At 35.7% G+C, this 21,242-nt stretch overlaps 1 protein-coding gene across 1 annotated transcript in view; it reads left to right on the plus strand.

Annotated features, from left to right (window-relative positions):
• LOC140155079 (neuropeptide S receptor-like) overlaps positions 1-21,242 on the plus strand; it is a 188,840-nt gene that overhangs the window by 137,354 nt on the left and 30,244 nt on the right. The window contains exon 7 of the mRNA XM_072177772.1: positions 9,778-9,885. Within this exon, the coding sequence (XP_072033873.1) occupies positions 9,778-9,885 (108 nt within the window). The remainder of the gene's footprint in view (positions 1-9,777; positions 9,886-21,242) is intronic.

Here is a 21,242-nt window from a genome sequence, read left to right on the forward strand (position 1 = left end):
AATATTTTGCGAAAAATGTTTGCCCAAAATATTTTCAATAACGTTTTAAAAACATTTTCATGACCTTTATATAACCCGACATTTAAATGTTATTAAAAGGTTTTGAAAAAACATTTGGAGAACATTTTTGTGCTTGCTGGGTTCAAATATTTTAACATAATGTTATTTAAGTATTGACACAATATTTGGCAAAAATGTTTGCAAAAATAGTTTACAATAACATTTTTGAAAACATTTAAAAATATTGTTGTAGTGTGTTTTTTCATACAAAACGTTTTAAAACGTTATCATGACCTTTATATAACCCGACATTTTAATGTTATTAAAACGTTTTTACCTAAACCAAAAGCCACAATATGACTTATTTAAAACGTTTTTAAAACGTTTTTGTGTTTGCTGGGTTCCTAAGCGAAGATATTGAGTTCGTAAGTTATGGTATTATAATAATGAAATTTCGGCCTTTAAAAATATTATTGACAATGTTGAGTAGGAATAACCTTGAATAACGTCTGAAAAATACCAGATGCAATTTATATTCCGGTCTGAAACTATCAGACGATATTTTAAATATTATTAACATCACAAATTTGCAACAAATCAAAATTGTGAAAAAATCACCCCCGGGCACAATTTTTGCTATTTCTCCATTTACGACCCTGCCCAAAAGTGTCTGCTTTCGATATACCACATCACATATGGCGCTATGATTTTGGGGTATTGTATTTTCTACATTAGTGGAACCAATATTATTTTGTTGGCATCCTTAGACCACAAATAATAAAACTAGAATTGGTTCCATTTTTCTATTATGCTCATGAGAGGTCGAAGGTCATAATGGCCAAAACTCAAAAACTGCCTACTCATCGCTAGGAATTAAAAAAGTCAATTGCTAAGGTCAAATTTTAAAAATGGCCCAATTTCATCGAAACTAATCTCAAATTACTCCCCTTCACAAAAGAAATCTCAAACCTATACTTAAAGGCCCATTCAGTGATTTGCTCATCCGGACGATCGTAAAAATCATCAAAATTAGGATTTTGGTACCTTTGTCATTGTCATAAATATGTAAACATAGCCTGCTATTAGTTCAGCCGAAAGCCATGTTTATAAGACAAAAATAAGGAATTTACATGAATCTGTAATTTAGATACTGAAAGTATCTAAATTAGCTGCATGTATTTGAATGTATGAATGGCCAAGTGGTCCAAAAAACGTGTAAGACAAACGTGTATGGAAGCATAAGTGTATCATTTTGAGCAAAACCCAAGAATCGGTCGCTATACCCGGGTTTCGCCAGCCCATTCTTGGGGTTTGCTCCCCAAACTAAGGAATAGCTCACCAAAACTCAAATCGGGTAGCAATTCTAGGGTTTTGCAGGCCATTCCTAAGAATGGGCAGCAATACTATAGTATAGCCTCCGAATCTTGGGTTTAGCCAAGCAAAACTCAAATCCGGGTAGCTATTCTAAGGTTTTGAAGCCCATTCCTAGGAATAGCCCGCAAAACCAGGGTATAGCCCCGAATCTTAGGTTTAGCACGGTGAAACTCAAATCGGGGAGCAATTCTAGAGTTTTGAAGCCCATTCCTAGGAATAGCTAGCAATACCATGGTATAGCCTCCGAATCTTAGGTTTAGCTCGGTAAAACTCAAATCGGGTAGCGATTCTATGGTTTTGGGCTATTCCTAAGAATAGCGAGCAAAACCAGGGTTTAGCCGCAAAACCCTAGTTTCGCTCCCCATTCCAGGGTTTAGCTATGGAAATCTTGAATCGGGCTTGGAAACCCTGAATCGGGTCTGAAAACACTGAATCAGTTGTGATTCCGCAATTTGATACGGTACCGTATACATTTGTTCTTGTTTATACGGTGTCAGTGTCGAACAGCGTGTATATATGATACTAATCTATTTTTACAGAAATGTTATAATATGGCTTTAATATACAAAATTTATATTTAAAATCATGTTTTTACACGCACAGTATCTAATTGCAATTACAAATACAACAGCTAAATTGAGCTGAAGTGAAAATAAATAGTCTATTAAAAAGTGTATTTTGAAAATAAATATTGTTTACAGTAGAAAATAGGGAGGGGTGTAATCATTTATGACACAGGTATTTCTTTATTTCTTTCTTTATTTCTTTATTTCTTTATTTCTTTATTTCTTTATTTCTTTATTTCTTTATTTCTTTATTTCTTTATTTCTTTATTTCTTTATTTCTTTATTTCTTTATTTCTTTATTTCTTTATTTCTTTATTTACATACGTGGCAGTGAATGTAGTGATGAACATGATAAAAACAATATCGTGAAGACAATCCAACAATTCACTTTCATGTGTTTTAAAAACATGTATTTTACTTGATTATTTACTAGGCATGGCTCTTTAATACACTTTTTACCACATGGTAACATTTATGTCACTACAAGGTTAGTTAATTAACCCTCTCCACGCGGGTGTCGAGTCGACTTCAGACGACAGGTATATTAAAACAAATTTTAAAAATTTCCGAACTGTAAATTTTCATGACCATATCAGCAATCAGCATGAAAAATGCATTGAAATGAGTACAAGCAAGTCTAGTATTGGTTCAGTGGTTCTTGAGATAGCTCTTGATATTTTGAGAAAATATCTAAAAACTTGGACTTTTTATGCGGAAGGCAATGGCCAGCACGCAGAGCATTAATGACATTTGCGGAATTTTACCATATCTCGTAAATTCGTATTAATATAATTAGAAGTCCTTCGGCTTTACGAGCAAAACTTCTTTTCAGCTGCGAATCCGGGGTTTAGCGGCACAAGTGTATCATTTACGAGCAAAACTGTGGTTTTGCTGCCTATTCCTTGGTTTGGGGAGCAAAACCCAAGAATTGGTCGCTATACCTGGGTTTCAATAGCCCATTCTTGGGTTTTGCTTGCTATTCCTAGGAATGGGCTTCAAAACTCTAAAATTGCTCCCCGATTTGAGTTTTACCGAGCCAAACCTAAGATTCGGGTGCTATACCCTGGTTTTGCGGGCTATTCCTAGGAATGGGCTTCAAAACCTTAGAATAGCTACCCGGATTTGAGTTTTGCCTGGCTAAACCCAAGATTCGGCGGCTATACCATAGTATTGCTGCCCATTCTTAGGAATGGATAGCAAAACCCTAGAATCGCTACCCGATTTGAGTTTTGCTGAGCTATTCCTTAGTTTGGGGAGCAAAACCTAAGAATGGGCTGGCAAAACCAGGGTATAGCGACCGATTCTTGGGTTTTGCTCAAAATGATACACTTATGCTTCCATAAACGTGTAAGGTTATACGTGTAAGATTGCATCTTATACGCGTAAGATTGCATCTTACACGTGTAAGGTTGCATCTTATACGTGTAACATTGAAGCGGGATTCTCAAATTGACGAATCACAGAGTAAGAAATCACAAACAGCCAATCATCTCACGCGTAACAAAGTTCGACCAATAATATATAAAGATGTTATGTGATTTGTAACACCCACGACTTCTTATACGCATAAGATATGGATTTTAGTGATGGACGATACGCGATATTATTGGCGGCGTACCGAAGACAAGGAGAGTTGTAATATAGTAAACGAGACATTTTGTAATTTGTATGAGTGCTACTCGTAGTTTAAGCTTAAATAAATTTTAGTACACGAAACATACTATATCCGCATGAAAAGGGTAAGGCATGACTGATAAAAGTGATGTACCGTACAGGTGTATGTATTATAATTGACAATACAAATTACAATGGCATACAATATAATTTGAGACTCATTTTTATAGGTATATTCTGACGCGCTTTCACATGTTAACATTCATGACATTACGTGTCAGTCTGAGACGTCGTATGTACCAGTCACATTGGAATACCGTCCATCCCTAATAGGCAATTCTTACGCGTATAAGAAATGTTATGGCGAGATTTCATTGGTCGTATATGAATACGCGTAAAATGATAGGTTATTTCGGTTTAAATATTGGTTCTTTATATATGATTCGTCAATTTAAGCATCTCGCTAGGTTTTAACACGTGTAAGATGCCATCTTACACGTGTAAGGTTACACGTATAATCTTACACATTTTTTGGTCCACTAGGCCATTCATATGAATGGGGCTTCAACTTCGTTAATACTGCTGTTTTCTTTATGTTTTGCCAATTTTTTCATTAAAAAAAAACAAATGACAATTTCAATGACTTATCCTTCACTTTTAAGCAATTTATAAACAATTTAAATTTTTTTACACTTTCGCTAGGATCACTGAATGGGTCTTTAATTCACAATTTTGGTGTAATTTGTATTTTCATGGACCTCTTCAGAGTAACGGTTCTCTCTTTAAACTTCAACTAAGTAGTTTGCTTTTGGATATATTTCATTAAGTGGATAGAATCTATTTCCTGTAGCTACTGAGTTTAATTGGTGTTACGTGGATGTGTATGAGACGAGACCTTAAATTGTTAACTTTGTGCAAAGCGCGGATCTGTAACCGGGAAAGTGCACATTAGTAGCAGAATTGAACGGTTGTAGACTGTGTTGAGCTTTGATTAGATGTTATAGGAAAATGTGTGTGTGGGAGGGGGAATAAAAAGGTCAGTTGTTCTACGGTACTTAGTTCAGGAGTTACAACATCGAATAGGTCATACCGTATGTCAAATATGTCAAGTCAAATTTTCAAAATGGTCCGGTTTCATCGAAACTATAGTCTCAAATTACTCCCCTTAACATATATAACATACTTAATTGACAATTTTGATGCAATTTGTATTGTCATGTGATGTCCCTCTTCAGAGTTAATGCAGTCGAAGTTCAATAGGGGCAGGAGGCACGTGTCCCCAAATTGATTTGACACTTTAGAAAATCCCATAGGAAAATTGTCAAAATGGCTTGTGCTCCCCATCACGGTTGTTTGATGCCATGTAAAACTGAGTCATTTTTAAAGAAAAGTTGAACAATGATGGCGCTATTTATCCAAAATCGTTTTTTGCGTCTTTACAAGATAGGGGTTATAACATCAGCAAACAGACTAACAAGTAACAAGGGATTTTTTTTAAAACTTTTTATCATGAAATGTAAGGTATAAGTCTTATTATTTGGCTAATTTAAATTTAAAATATATATAAATAGCGCCCTCAATTTGTACACAAATCTACATTTTATAGAATTAAAATTACCACAAAAAATTCAGAAAAAGATGAATAATTTGATATAGAAACGAAAATCTATGTTAGCAATTGCTCCAAAATATGTGTGTATACACATTTTATTAGTGTGATTACATGGTGCCCCCAATCATGATCGGTGCCCAACCCACCCCGCCATAGGATCACTCACGCTACGCTACTGTATCACTATTTTTATGTTTGCATTGTATTTAAACGTATTCTTGAAATTTTCACAAACAATTCTAAATGTATTATGTGTTGGCAAATCAAAATGATGTTATTCTAAAACTGTTGGAGTTTGACAACGAACTCCGCTGTAAGTAACTTGTTTTTCAATTTGTAATTGATAACGGTCTATTTTGTACGTGCTTTCAACTTGTAGTTTTGCCAGCCTCGTACGTCACGTGACGCGTGTCCTATTATCGCCTGATCTTAAGTTATATTTTGGTGAACCTGGTCTCAAGGGGCTGCGATCGTAGCGACTAGAGAATAAATTCATTTGACGACATATTTTTGTGTTATTTTCACTCATATTTAAGGGAACCCGCTATAAGTTGGAACTTTTTTGTATTGTATCTTTAGATGTAGTGAATGATATGTACATAAAAGTATACATTTTCAGAAGGAAATGATGCAAGTAATCTAAAAGCAGATTTTGAGAAAAGCGCCAAATTTGATTTTTGCATGCCAATATTTTTTCGTCCATCATAACAACTTACCTTAAATGTCCAAATTTTCTATAAAATTGCTTATGTTATAAAGACAAAAACTAGAAACTGCTTTCTTAAATTTTAGAATTAGAACCTTATACTATATTTTTTACCTTTAAATATCCTGCCAAACAGTTCATTTTCGACCTAGCGAATAAATGTCCAGGCACCAGGAGTTGCCCTCTCTCGACGCATAACGTTTGTGCTTTAATGAAAAGCTCCTCTAATGTCGAATACGTAATGATTATTTTGAGTTGTTTGTGACAATCAGATATTGGTCTCTCAAGTCCCACACGGAATCATGACCTTTGAAATAATCAAGTTATCAGTCTTACACTTAGCTTGGTCTAGACAAAACACACAAGGTTCGACCGATTTAGTTTACATTTAACATATATAAGACTTACTTAGTGTAGTAGTCCAAGACCAAATTGAAACTTATCAGTAAAGTTACATTTCTTACACAGGAATACAATATTTAGGTCAGGTTTTTCCCACAATGATGTGTGTTAATTTTTAGGTAAAGGCTTTATGTTTTCAGCTTGCGCTTGGACCCACGCATTTATTATAGTATTTATCTTTTACAAACATTTTAAAAGTTTGTATGCTAGTCTGACAAGAACCTATTGCATATGGAAAATAAGTGCGTGGTAAACCTATATTGGTAACCGGATTACGAGGATAAAAATGTAAATTTCTATCTAAACGTAAAGAAAACAATTTAAAACAGTGTTCTCCCAAGCCCGTGTTTAGCTTAAAATGTAATGAATACACCCAGGATGCTGCTATAGGCATGGGCCTATCTCTTTTCAAAGAACTTTTTCCAACAACTATTATAGGCATCCCGATCATTTTCGAAAACTTTTCTATATCAAAATAAACATGTAAAATTGTGGATAAGTCAAACGTTTCCTCGCGTTTAAGGTTGATGTACTATCACTTCGCATGCAAACAAATGTGGAGTTTTTTGTGCTATGTATACCACACAATCATAACGCCTTGAAGTAAATTTTGGTACATCGTTCAGTTTAAATGTTTACTTCCAAAGTTTGTAAACATTATATGAATACCATGACGACGTCTCAGTTAATCATAAACATAATAAGACTTCAATATACTCTATATATTGAGAGATCTGGAGTTCAAGTCCCCGCACAGGCAGGTATGTCCGGAGTTTTTACTCTGGTATATCTGCCTATGCATGTCATGTTTCCATTTGTAAATTCATGTTTAATTGTGCTAGTGTGCGCGATGCGTAAATGCATCTAATGCCTCACATAACACAGGCGACATCATTGTTTTACGTCATTTTTAAACACTTCAATTCAAATAAATAAATTTATCATAAGTATACCAAATTTAAATTAAATTATATCCTACATTTTACAATGAATTACCTACCCAGCAAACACAAAAACGTTTTAAAAACGTTTTAAATAAGTTATATTTTGGCTTTTGGTTTAGGTAAAAACGTTTTAATAACATTAAAATGTCGGGTTATATAAAGGTCATGATAACGTTTTAAAACGTTTTGTATGAAAACACACTACAACAATATTTTTAAATGTTTTCAAAAATGTTATTGTAAACTATTTTTGTACACATTTTTGCCAAACATTGTGTCAATACTTAAATAACATTATGTGAAAATGTTTGAACCCAGCAAACACAGAAATGTTTTTAAAATGTTATTTTCAAAACCTTTTAATAACATTTAAATGTCGGGTTATATAAAGGTCATGAAAACGTTTTTAAAACGTTATTGAAAATATTTTGGGCAAACATTTTTCGCAAAACATTTTTTCAACCCCAAAATAACATTCTGTTTAGAATGTTTTGTATTAAGTTTTCAAGAATGTTTTTGGAATGTTATTAAAACGTTTTTATACCCTTTATATAACCCGACATTTAAACATTTTCTGTAAAACATTTTTGTTTGCTGAGCAGTAGATAATCAAAAAATGTGTTTTAAGGTTATGACAACGTTTTATACTCTTAACATACCCTTTATATAACCCGACATTTAAACGTTTTCTGACAACCTTTTATAACCTTTTGCGAATGATGTCGAAAACGTTTTGTGTTTGCTGGGTAGGGCTTAGAATCGATCAGTCCCGTTATTGCTATGCACCTCCGATTGGTTCAAATAGCCCGTTGCGAGTATCGCGTCGACACGCACGCGCTGAAGTGTGTTATATCTTGTAATATTACACGGCAAAGAACCAATAAGATTGCAGGAACTTTCTTACGTGTTCAAGAGCCTGTGAGAATCCTGGTCAACCGTGAATAGTTAATTATAATTATTGACCGAGCATGCATGCCTGTGCATACAAAATCTGGGTAACGGTTCTCTCTTTAAACTTTAACTAAGTAGTTTGCTTTGGATATATTCCATTAAGTAGGTAGAATCTGTTTCCTGTAGCCTCTGGGTTTAATTGGTGCTACATAGATGTGTGTGAGATGAAACCCTTAAGTTCTTACCTTTGTGCAAGGCGATCCGTGTAACAGTGAAAGTGAACATTAGTAGCAGAATTGAATTGTTGTGGACAGTGTTGAGTTTTGATTTATAGATGCTATAGGAATGTGTGAGGGGGGTATGTCCAGGTGATCCTAGTAAATAATGGGCATATACATGCATTTGTATTTTGAGACCTATGGTAATTACATTTTGTGCAAGGCGATCCGTAATCTGTAAAGTTTACATTGGTAGCAGGATTGAATTAATATACGTAATTTGTCAGCGTTACTTTGGTGGTATAGAAACGGGTAGGATGTGTTGGGGTGCGTTTGGATTGTGCGGTATATGAGGATATGTGGGTAATTGTCTGTTTATGGGGTGTTGTCTTTGTGATTCTTAGAGAATAAAGCTATTGTTTTTAGCCGCTGTCGTGCATCTATCGTCTCATATACAAGGGCGACATCATTATTTTATTTTGATTAAACTTTGGTATACTTATGATTAATATATTTATTTGAATTGAAGTGTTTAAATCATACATATTACAACCTAAGGTTTAGAATTGATCAGTCCCGTTGTTGCTATGCACCTCCAATTGGTTCAAATAGCGCGTACGAGTATCGCGTCGACACGCACTCGCTAAAGTGTGTTATATCGTGTCATATCACACGGCTAAGAACCAGTAAGATTCTGAACAAATTCATCAGGATCGTTCATAAATCACTGGTAAGCAAATGTTCTCAAAACAAATCCAAATAAGTAAATTAGGTACGCACTAGAAATATTTTGATTCTTATCAGGAATCTTGTTCTCTCTGGTTTGGTGAGTGGTAGTGTTTCTAGTTGTTATCGGTAATATTTGTGACGGATTTTGATGAAGTCACATGGGTTGCTTACCGATTGATGATCTGATTGTAGATCCGATCAAGTCTGTACGCCCCTCGTCCTTGTTCATGGTGGTGTTGCCTCTACTCCTAATCCAGAGGCCATCTGGAGTGAATAAGAAATATTTCTAGTAAGTACCTAATTTACTTATTTGGATCTGTTTTGAGAACATTTGCTTACCAATCAGTAAGATTGCAGGAACTTTCTTTAGTTTTTAAGAATATATAATAGATATACCCATTTGATGATAAGTCAAGTTAGCTCAAGCCGTTAGACCCATTGGTGGTTAATGAGCTAGGTGAGTTCGAGCCCCGGCGCGGCGCAGTCTCTGTTTGTTCACGTAAATAATTAAGCTTACTTGAAATTCCCCTGGGGAATGAACTAACTGCTTGTTTGTCTCGGTTATTGGTACGAGATCTCTTGCAGCTGATCCTGGCTACGATGGTTTATTGTGGTATGTTTAGGGTGGATGGTTCTTAGCTGTAAATCCCTGATTAGTGATGATTTATATGGTGTATTTGGTAATTCTTTTTATCTTATTAATATTTTATCATTTTTATAGGTTACAGTAAAGTCAACGCATCACAAGTTCGACATAGAGCCAGTTCCAGAGGGCTCATACCAAAAGCAAAAGTCAAGACCATCAAAATGACAGTGTGTATTGTTTTAGGTAGGTATTGGTAGTACTGATGTATTTTTCAGACGCCCTCATGTCAAGCAAATTCCTTGTCTCTAGCCAAGAACAATTTCAATGTCACGGATACCCCACTAAACGAAATTTGCTTGACATGAGGGCGTCTGGTCACAGATACTTGGTCTGGTCACTTCCATGGTCTGGTGCACCCTAATATACACCCCTGCATACATGATTGAACAAATTCAGATCCAGAAAGTTCACTTACTTGTGTACGTTTCAACAGCACCTGTAGAATTTATCAACAACTACCCATATTTTGATTACCCATCAAGTGTTGATTACGACAACAGGTGGTGTTGAAACGTACACAAGTAAGTGAACTTTTTTTATCAGATACCAAGAACCTTATCCACTGACCTCTGCATTCATTAACACTTACACGCCAATGAAGCACCCAATTTACTCTTTTGAGTTCTTAGATAATGGTAATGATAAAATAATGTTGTCACACATATTGTTATTCATACAGATTGTTATACAACAGCATAAATTAAGACAGACAGTGGTGAATTTTAGAATTCTAAGATAAAAAGATCAGATTGTTTGATAAAAAGCAGATCAAAACAACATAATTTCGGGAACATACACGCGCGTATAGAAACGGAGGAAATTTCGTCTGCAGATAACCTGGGATAATGTCTTCTAAGATTAGACGACGACAAATCACTCCAAAAACCCCAATCGGCAATAAGCTCCATTAATGAAATGGCTGCAATGCATAACCCAAATACGCCATTGATTTGATCACAGTCATTGTAGGTGGTATTATTGTGCCATTTCTTACGAATTGATACCAAAGTCAGTAATATTAACAATGAATACAAAGCAGGCATTCTCATTTGTGAATGAACCAGTTTTCACCTCAAAGGCTCAACCAAAAAAAAAAAGTCAAAATATTAATATCGTGTATTTTCGCAGATGTGATACTTGGAAGTAATCTTTATGTAGTCAGGCAATTTGATAACGGAATCCAAGTTATCAGATAATGTGTGACCTAAAGGTAAAACGATTTGTTCCTCCTAAGAGAAATACTATCTCTTTTGATTACATAGCTTGTGTTAAAAGATGGTCATAGCCTCCAGTAATTCTGCGTTTTATCATGTGCGAAATACATGTAATCACCAGTTTATAGTTTGAATTGGTGCAACCGTTATCTAACATGATAGACACGTTGTACACCTTCCATAAATGCACTGCGGCATAGCATACGTCTTGATAATGTGTCCTTATGTTAGCTGAAATTCAACATAATCCTAAGGGGGGAAAGACTGGGTGGATGTGATGTCGTGAATAAAATCGCAAAGGATTCATTGCCATTGAATAAAAGGAATTTATCACACTTGCGTTTGTAGTCGTTGAACCCACAGTTTCAATCCAATTTAAACCGTGAGATACATTGATAGTCTTGGACTGCAAAAAAGCTGTCGGCAATTTTAATCGGAACTACTTGACTTCACTGGCACAACGTGCTACGGCATGAATAAGCTCAGCGCAGAATCTCTCCTTCAGGTTCTCAGTAGTGATGCTAGAACTTAGAACAATAATATGGAGCATAAACCGTCATCTTCTCTTTTAATGACTACTAAGGGGACAAATTACCCAATATACGGCGGCGTTTTATAATTAAAAACTGTCTAGGTTTTACTACTTTAACTATATAAGTCTCAACATAAATGATACAATGTCAAAGAATACGCTGTCAAGAAGTAAAACCTATTTCAGTGGCAAACTTTGGCGTTGGCAACCGTTTTTGTGATATATTTTTGCATATATGGAGCATTCACTATTCTATTCAAATTTCTTAGCTACTACCTGGTGGGTGTGGTTTTATATAGGACTCCGTTCCTACTTGATCATGTTGATTGAGAAGCTCACGTTATAATTTTCTCCGCTAGTTTTAAAACAGTCAATTCAAAATACCAAATGCTATAATAACTAGGTTAATTTGTCTGAACAAGTCTTATTGACGTTTTATCTGGTATTTTTAGCTAAAAAGAATATTTACATATTCTGAAAGTAATCAAACAAGTCAATCAGTTCGTATCAAATTTGCATGTTTTTCCATTTTAAAAACCCAGTTAAATAAATTTTGAAATATTCTGATGAATATTGCTCATACATTATGATACAACTGTGAGCTCTTTTTTCAAATATATGCCTGTACGAATGCAATTAGTTATCATTTTATACTCGGGCCCTAGGTTGCCATGTAGGAGTAAAACGGCACTGATGCGTTAAAGCAAATCAAAAAACGTTCGTACTTCACTTAATTAATTTTTATAACTTTGCCAAAAAGAAACTAGCCTTTTTCGCAGAGTTAACCATACACCCAAAGGAAACATGCGAGACAAAAAAATATATAGTATAGTTAAGGGATCATAGGACTAAACGAACATATTCTTGTTTATGCCATAACATTTTACTCTTTCAACCCTTTCACAATTACGCTCTGTAACAGCTCTGGTTTAAAAAAAACCGGTACTGTTACAAAGGTATTTACAGAAACGTACCTACATTTCAAGCGGAAACGATTTTCAAAAACATACTACCTATTTTCGGGCAATCGCTGAAACCGAAATATGCAATTCCAGGCCATATGTAAAAAAAAAGCGCGTGAGCCTAAAATGTGCATGAACTTGGGACCCCACAACAATTGTTAAATTAGTATCAGACCTGTTATAATGACACAGTAAATATCCACACGAAGGTAGCTTTCATTCTAACTCTTTTTTGTTAAACTGCGATTTTTAATTTTTTTTAAATATTTTTTTCGTATTGAAATTTATGACAATTTTCAACATTTATACCCGGTTTATAGATGCGATATATGAGAATTTACAAATGGATGAAAACACCCAAGTAATCCCTTGAGTGTCTTAAAAGGGAGCTAAAGGGGAAGTGGAGTTGTATTTGGTATTTGCATCTGGCCAATTGAAAACAAACTAAATTGCCTTCATCCTTGACTTCACTCTATTTTTTGATCATCACTGATGGAACTTGCCTGTTATTACAAACACGCAAATGATAAATGTTAAAACTCGTCGGTTAATGCACCTTCAGAAACTTATTTTTCTAACACTAGTGTAATTATGAAATAACAAGATTTTGTGTCATTCCCAAGAGTTTGTAAGTAAATACCTCCATATAATATACTGTATAAAGTCTCCAATAGCAGGCATACAGTTCAGTTTGCGTCAACTTGTTTTCTTAATATACGTTAATCTACCCTACGTCAAACCTATATAGTTAAAAGATGAAAACATCGGAAAAAATCTTAACCCATCTCTGTCAGTATGAATTGACTATAAAAGCAACACGAGTGTGGATACTGTTACCTAATGTTTGCCAACGAACTTAATCTCTTCAGCACACGAACATGACTAACGTCACTTTATGAAGGTTTTTCTCTTCAGCATTTCGAAGCAAAACATTTTGGACATTAAATCAATAATTTCACACTTTAATTTGACTTTTTTTCATCGCTTTTTAAACATGAGATATTTTTGATAAATGTCCCAAAGTGATACGAAGGATAAAAAAAAAGGCTTTGAAAAAAATATATATACGTAGTTTGCGAATTCATAACTCCATTTGCCTGTGTTTGCCATTAAGCAACAAAGTGTGTATGTAAATATAACTTTGACTGATAATAATAATAATAATAATAAATATTACCGAACTTGGTGTTAACTTCGATATTTTAGCTACAATGTGTCGTGGAGAGAGGGAGATATATAAATACATACAGACGTACATAGTGGATGATTGCCCGAATCGAGGCAAGAGAGGACAAGAAATGAGTGAGCGCGAAAAGTAGTGATATGCAGGAGAGAGGGATGAAATCACACAATCTCCAGTCGTTTACTCCCTCTGTTTTATAGCTTGTAAGCCGTTGAGATAACGTGATAGCATTAGAGACGCACAACTCCTGTTGTTTAAAATGCATTCTCCCTTAAGGCCTGTCCATTTTGTGATGTTGTCCACCCACACTTCAGTTTGTCTGTCGTTTATAAGCGTACCTTTTCTTTACCTTATAATAATAATCTTTTAAAGATAATCAGTCCCCATCTTGCAAGGCTACACCCCTAATATGCAGTACACCTCAAGGTTTACCTGTGTTATATAATAATATCAAGAGCCATGTTTGATTCTTGATGTTTTGTTCCACGAGGTATCAAAATACTTGGCTTGGTGTGACTTTGGTAATATGCCAACCATATATGCAGTGCATTTCAAAATTGTCGCAGCGCTTTCTTATTGCTGCATTTCTGTCGAGATTAGATCTTGCATTTGGAAGACGATTGGTGTTATAAGTGTCCGAAGAAGATGCGTTCGTCATGTCATTGATATGATCTTATTGTTCCAAAGTAAGTTTCAGTTCGACCAGACTGAATGTGGCAGTATAGCGATTGTGATTTTAATTTCAACTCATGAAGAAGTGAAGGCGAACTGGTACTAAAGTATAGACAAATTCAGAACCGTTAGGATTTCTCCCGATTTCATGTTGTTGATTTCACCACCTAACGCCACAACAGCTTAAAGCGAATCTGTCGGCAAATTAAACGTGTAATGAGTTTATTCTCTCGTAAATGTCCCACGGCCAAGTAAATTGATTCTAAAGAGATGTGGCCTTTATCTCCTGTGTCCTAGCGGGACATCAGTCATTGTGAGACACTGAATTTCAACTCAGTATCGATGTCTTGTTTTGATTATGGCAGCGAGTCCCAAGTTCTCGATATGAACTATACCTGTACATGATATTAGTAGCGCACTCCCTGTAACCTTCCTTCCTGCTGGAATATCACTCTCCTCTACAGTGTTCAATGTCAGTTGAAACGTCTGTCACCTCACCGATTCACAATTTAATATTTTATTGGGTTCATTTATGTAGCGCTCTGTATAATGAAGTTCTGCAATCGATCAACGTTGAGAGCAGATGACCCTTGGCTTGTCCAATTCATGTAGCACAGTTTAAGCCTTACTGGCCTATTGTCAAGCTTTTTATTATATGATCTGCACTCTGATAGATGTAGACGACAAATGCATTCAAACCAGGTATTGATCTCACGGGACAAAGGTCACCTAAGGTCAGGTTACAATTTGAAGATATATTGAGGGTAATCATCTAAGTAGCTGAAGGAATATGGTGAAGCGGTAGAGACACTTTCACCTATATTCCATCATTACAACCCCTGTCGTACTATTAAAAGTCTTTCACTGGTGCTATGCCAGGATGACAGATAATAAAGAGTGGGCATAAAAGATGGAAGCAAAAAGGGATAAAGAAATAAAATGGTTCGAAACAGCATAATGTTAGCCTCATGTCTGGCAAATGTTAATTTAAGTCATGTGTTTTTTCGCTTCACTGGGCTAGTACTACTTAGTATATAGCGATAGCATATCAATATTTGTATCACAATATTATGATTGGTTTAAAGGTATCATTTTTTAATTCTGAGCTCCTGGTTCCAATGTTTAGCTCCATTCGTTCAATCATTTATTCATCGTTTTTTGCTACCTTGTATTAGAACATGTAAATGTTTCGCATGCGTTCGCGTCGCGTAGAATTGATCTGTTTTTCGGGCGGGTTGATGCATTTATATTTGGTTCAATTTTCCAACATTTGTAGTGACAATTTTGCTATAAAAACCGCCAAATTAATTTATCAAGATGTCCCAGAAAGTGGTTCCCACCAAAATGTGGTATTCTAAGCACAGATCTGTTACTGCAAGATTCTTTGCTGGGCTCTTGCCACATCAACATCACCGCGGGTGCATTATTTTGTCTAATCCCCCCAACAAGTAATACGATTTCATTAACCTATAAATATATACTTTGTTTGGGATAACTGCGCACTTTTGGCACAATCCACGATCTTCCTTCGCTCAGCGGCTGAATTATGCTTCATTATGCCCTAGTTTGAGAGCATTTAGCTGCACCTTCACAGTTCAACACGTTAACTACAGAACGACATTGAGTTATTATGATCTTTAACTAAAGACTTTATAACAAGAGACTTTCCAAAATGATCTCATATGAGAATTTCTCTGATTACATGATATGGAATTTCCCAGCTCACATGAACTTTAAATGCCGAAACCAAATGTATAATCAAATCACATTATTCAGTGGAATACTTGGCAATATGCTTTTTTTGCAATTTTCCGACAAGCTATTTATAAAGTGGTAGGCTACCTTTTATAAAGGTTTCCGCCATTAAATTGTAGACTGTCCTTACCGCATATTTTAAAACGCTTTACCCGGCAGGTGATTGTCAATAAGTAGAGAAACTAGAGAAAGATGTACTTTTTGTTCTTACACAGCCGAAATTATTTCCCAAATTATTCCAATTTTAATATAAAAAAGAGAGCAGTACAAAAGTGACAAAATTTACATACCTTTCTCTCGAAACACCTTTAATTGGCAACATTTCCCAATACGTCAGTGCCGAAAATGTAAAAATAGCTGAATCAAAGCTTGCGTTCGTTGTTATCGATCACAATCTTACCACTAGGCATTCAGCATCACTATGATCACCATGACCTTCGTACTACTTACATCAACAAGTATACATACAACTATATCAAACCTTGTTAGGGACGGTTCAATATTCACGCCAGGGGGTGGCAGTTTTAAGGGGGAACCTTGAGTGGGAAAACTGAATTTTTTACTTGAGCCATGAGGGGGAATGTTATGTTTTAAATGGAGAAAGGGGGAAACAAACAGAATTCAAATTTTAGCGAATGCGATCGGGGAACGCGAAATATTTTGGCGATTTTTTGTCAAAGCTCCCACCTCCTGGCGTAAATATTAAACGGTCCTTTAAGTCACTTATTTGCACAAGAAATGAAACAATTTTATATATAAACGGCATCGTTTTCTCTGCAGTTTCTACTGACGACGTTTATAGGGCTAACACATTATTTGACGTTTATTATGTGAGAAGAAAAAGAAGAAGAAAAAAATCATCTACATACATTTTTGACATACAATCGAGTTGGCTATTAGATAGATATAGATGACACTGAAATAATAAAATACAGCTTGCAAGATGAGGACATTAAAGGTTGGCTTTCATAACGAGAATAAAAAGTAATGAAATCAACTGTATATTAGATACCCGAAAACTGGGCATTAGATACCCGAAAGAGCTAAGAGCGGACACTGACATTATGTGATGTCATTATGAGGTTTTACAAGATTAGGACAACCAAAAGTTTGGTTTCTTAATGTGCGCACATTTTTCAATGCTGCTAATATGGCTAAGGCTATTATAACGTTAATTGAGTTTCGATCAATACATGCGTGTGGCAATGAATATGTGATACATTGATTTATTCAAACATTGAAGAAGGAAATGCTTTCGTTTCCTTCTGTTCATTCATTTCCGTAGTAGACATGGTAGAAACAAGACAACTGATTAAACGCCCCCAGGAAACGGTCTTTGCAAATATCAAGTACAGGAAATGTAAACTAATTATTTAACTCAAATATTATACCAAGGTAAGGTCAACGCCAGGCTTAACAGCACATGTTCTTAACATTATTTTTTTTTATAAAACATTGAATTCCTACGAGACGTGTCCTTTTGAAATGTGTGATATTGTATTATTTACAATACGTATTATATTTCAAAATGTAAAAAAGAGGATTTGTTTTCATGAGCGGTTTACACAGCTCGTGGGAAATGAAAAATGTGTCTTCAACTTTAAGCTCATAATCGTAGGCAGGTAAAACTTTTAGAATTTTGAAGATCCGTGACATCCTTCCCGGGAGCTTGGTTGCTGGCGTTATTAACAGAGCATACCAATACGCTCTATATGTCTTTTACTTTTAAATCCAAATTGTCAAAGCACGTAATATCTTGTATATTATTAAAACACACAATTTATCTGCAATGACACCTTCCTGTGTAATAACGGCTTTTATATTGATATGGTGGTACGGTAAGCTAGCGCTTCGCTAGTGGGAAGGAAAAGGTTTAAAAGCATGCAGATACAGACTTACTTAAGATATTTTCACATTATACATGATGTTATAAATCTGAATCGACAAACTGATGTTGAAAAGGTGGTTTGACCTGCAGGACACAAAATAGCAAGCTTTTCTAACACCGCTGTAGCTTATCTCATTAGATCACAGAGGTCATTCGGAACAGTATTTTAGCCAATTAATGGTGCCTCTAAAAGAGCGTACCGTTTCTTCGTATCTTCCTAACACATCGGCCTTTTGCATTGCTTGATTTGTATTAATCTTATTACATCAGAGATATCAGGACCAGCGTGTTCATGGTACTCGTCGCTTATCAATCAAATAAAATTTTAGAAATGGAAATCTAGTTTTATTGAGGCTTAAGCCACTGAACGCAAACAATGCAAATGGTATGTAATAAATAAATCGAATCGATCATAATAATGATTTGGGGAGCTTCAAATATTAGCCGTACTATAATCATGAAATCTACCGTTTTGAAATACATGCTCAAACGTTTCTAAGATTTGCATTGGTTGATGAGATATTGAAAAATCGTGGCCTTAAACAGTAGAATTGAATACGTGAATTTAAAACCCACCCAAGTCCATGGGAAGTGATTTTTAGAAGAAAAAACACCCGTGTATCATTTTAATTCCTTCAGTTGGATTTACCAGGTCCATATGGTAAGTTTTACGTGCAAAAGTCGGCTAAACTGTATTTGGTATGGCGATTAGCATTTCAGAGACTTCGTGGGGTTCATTTTAAATGCTGGACTTGGGTGGTTTTTTGAATCATATACAAAGACAACAATGTTGGAATGAGATTACCACTAGTAAGATAATACAAACTAGTGGCAAATGATGGTCATAGACCACAAACCTAGGTGGGGCGTGTTGGTGTTGTGGAGGTATCTGACCCCTGCAAAATTTTCCAAAAATTTTCCCCTGGTCATGACGTTTGTTGTCACCGAGTTTGAGTCCCTTTCTCCTTACGGATGTCCAGAAAATGCAATTTTAAAATTTGACCCCAGATGACCTTTGACCTGACCCCTGCAAAATGTTCAAAAATGTTTCCGTGGTCATCAAGTTTGTTGTCACCGAGCTTGAGTCCCGTACCCCTTACAGAATGTCCAGAAAAGACATTTTAAGATTTGACCTCTATATGACCTTTGACCTGACCCCTGCAAAATGTTCCCCTGATCATGAGATTTGTTGTCACTGAATTTGAGCCCCATACCCCTTTCAGGTATCCAGAAAGTGAATTCTAAGATTTAACCCCAGATAACCTTTGACCCAAAATGTTCCCCTGATCATTAAGTTTGTTGTCACTAAGTTTGAGCCCCGTACTCCTTACAGATGTACAGGAAATGCATTTCTAAAATTTCACATCTGCATGACCTTTGACCTGACCCCTGCAAAACGTTCCCCTGGTCATGAGATTTGTCGTCACCGACTTTGAGCCCCATACCCCTAACAGATATCCAGATAATACAATTGTAAGATTTTACCCCCTTCATGACCTTTGACCCCAATTCTGTATGCAAGTTATAGGCGTGTGGTATAGCCGATGCATATATGCAAATGACATCATTGTACTATTATAATATGTGACAGAAGAAGCAGTTTGAAGGTATTTGGTTAAATACCGGAAATGCCCTCTTAATGACCTTTGACCTCAATTCTGTTTAGACCCTATGGCCACTGGATACAGCCGATACATATGTGCAAGCACAGACCATAGAACTGTCTAGGGTCTGCGGTGCAAGTGACATAATTGTAGGGTGTAACATGTAGGAGGAGAAGCAATTTGAAGTTATTGTCAGAAAGAAGAAGAAGAAGAAAGATTGGATAGCAAAACAGTACCTAGCTCGGGGGGTTGTAAACCCCCCAGCTAGGTAAGAAAGATCGGATAGCAAAACAGTACCTAGCTCGGTGGAGGGGGGTTGTAAATCCCCCAGCTAGGTAATCAACATGATCAATGCTCATCATCTGCACATTATTATAATATCCACAACAACCATGACAACCGCCAGTGAACTTCTGAATGGTGAAATCGGAGTGGCTGACATCACCTGCTTGGAGGTCAGTGAAATTAGAGTTGTGACTGGGTTCATGTTGCAGCAAGGGGTGGTTTTATTACCCAATTGGGAATCAACTTCCAGCTGCAAGTCTGATCATAGACTGTAAATGGTCTGATTCTACTTTTGATCTCTGTTCTGACCATTCTCACTATATAGTATACTTCCATGATTATATGTGCAAGTGACATTTCATTTTGAATTTGTTACAGAGTATGAGTTTTTTTGTACCCAAATTTGTCAAAGGTTATTCAATGAATATACAAATATATTGGGGTTCAAGAACTGGGCCCTGATAGATGAGTCTCTGTTGCCAGCGGAAGAACAACACGACTGATTCTAATACCTAGGTGGGTGTAAACCCACCTAGGTAAATAAAGCACACAGATTATGTATAATGTTGATAAGCATACTGCCATGTAATATAAACCACACACTTTCCTTGATTAAACCCATTTTTGTTTCAAAAGTCACTCTCCAGCAATGAATGTGTTACAAGTGGACTTTTATACACACCACACTGGATTTCAATCAATGTGTTACAAGACTCAAATCCTGGACTTGGGTGATTCTTTCATACATGCTATTTTTGACATGCTCAATAGACACAGAGGATGAATTTGAGTTGTTCTTTCATACATATGACAACAATCTCCCATGCTTAACTCAATTTGGCAAAAGTATGGACTTGGGTGGGTTTTGTATTCATATATTCAATTCTTCATGTACTGATTGAATATACACATCCAACATATTCTGGTTAATATCCGTAAAACGCTGGAGATTTTGATCAAGAATTAGCACTGAAAGAACGACAAACCATTGGCAACCGTTTTTGTGAGATATTTTTGCATATTTGGGGCATATTTGTGTTATCTCTTTTGTTAACGGCAAATCACTCATCTATTCAAAATTCCTTAGCTACTATCTGGTAGGCGTGGTTTTATCTAGAACTCCGTTCCTACTTGATCATGTTGATTGAGAAGCTCACGTTATAATATTCTCCGCTAGTTTTAAAACAGTCAATTCAAAATACCAAATGGTAGAAAATCTAGGTTAATTTGTCAAGTCAATCAGTTCGTATCAATAAATAATCAAATTTCCATGTTTTTCTATTTCAAAAACTCAGTCAAATAAATTCTGATGAGTATAATTTTCATGCTACATGATGCAACTGTGAGCTCTTTCAAATATATGTAGCAGTAAGACGACACTGATGCTTTGAAGCAAAAAAAGTTCGTACTTCACTTGACTAATTATTATAACTTTGCTAAAAATA

This window comes from Amphiura filiformis, chromosome 6, assembly GCF_039555335.1.
Source record: "Amphiura filiformis chromosome 6, Afil_fr2py, whole genome shotgun sequence".
Taxonomy (NCBI): domain Eukaryota; kingdom Metazoa; phylum Echinodermata; class Ophiuroidea; order Amphilepidida; family Amphiuridae; genus Amphiura; species Amphiura filiformis.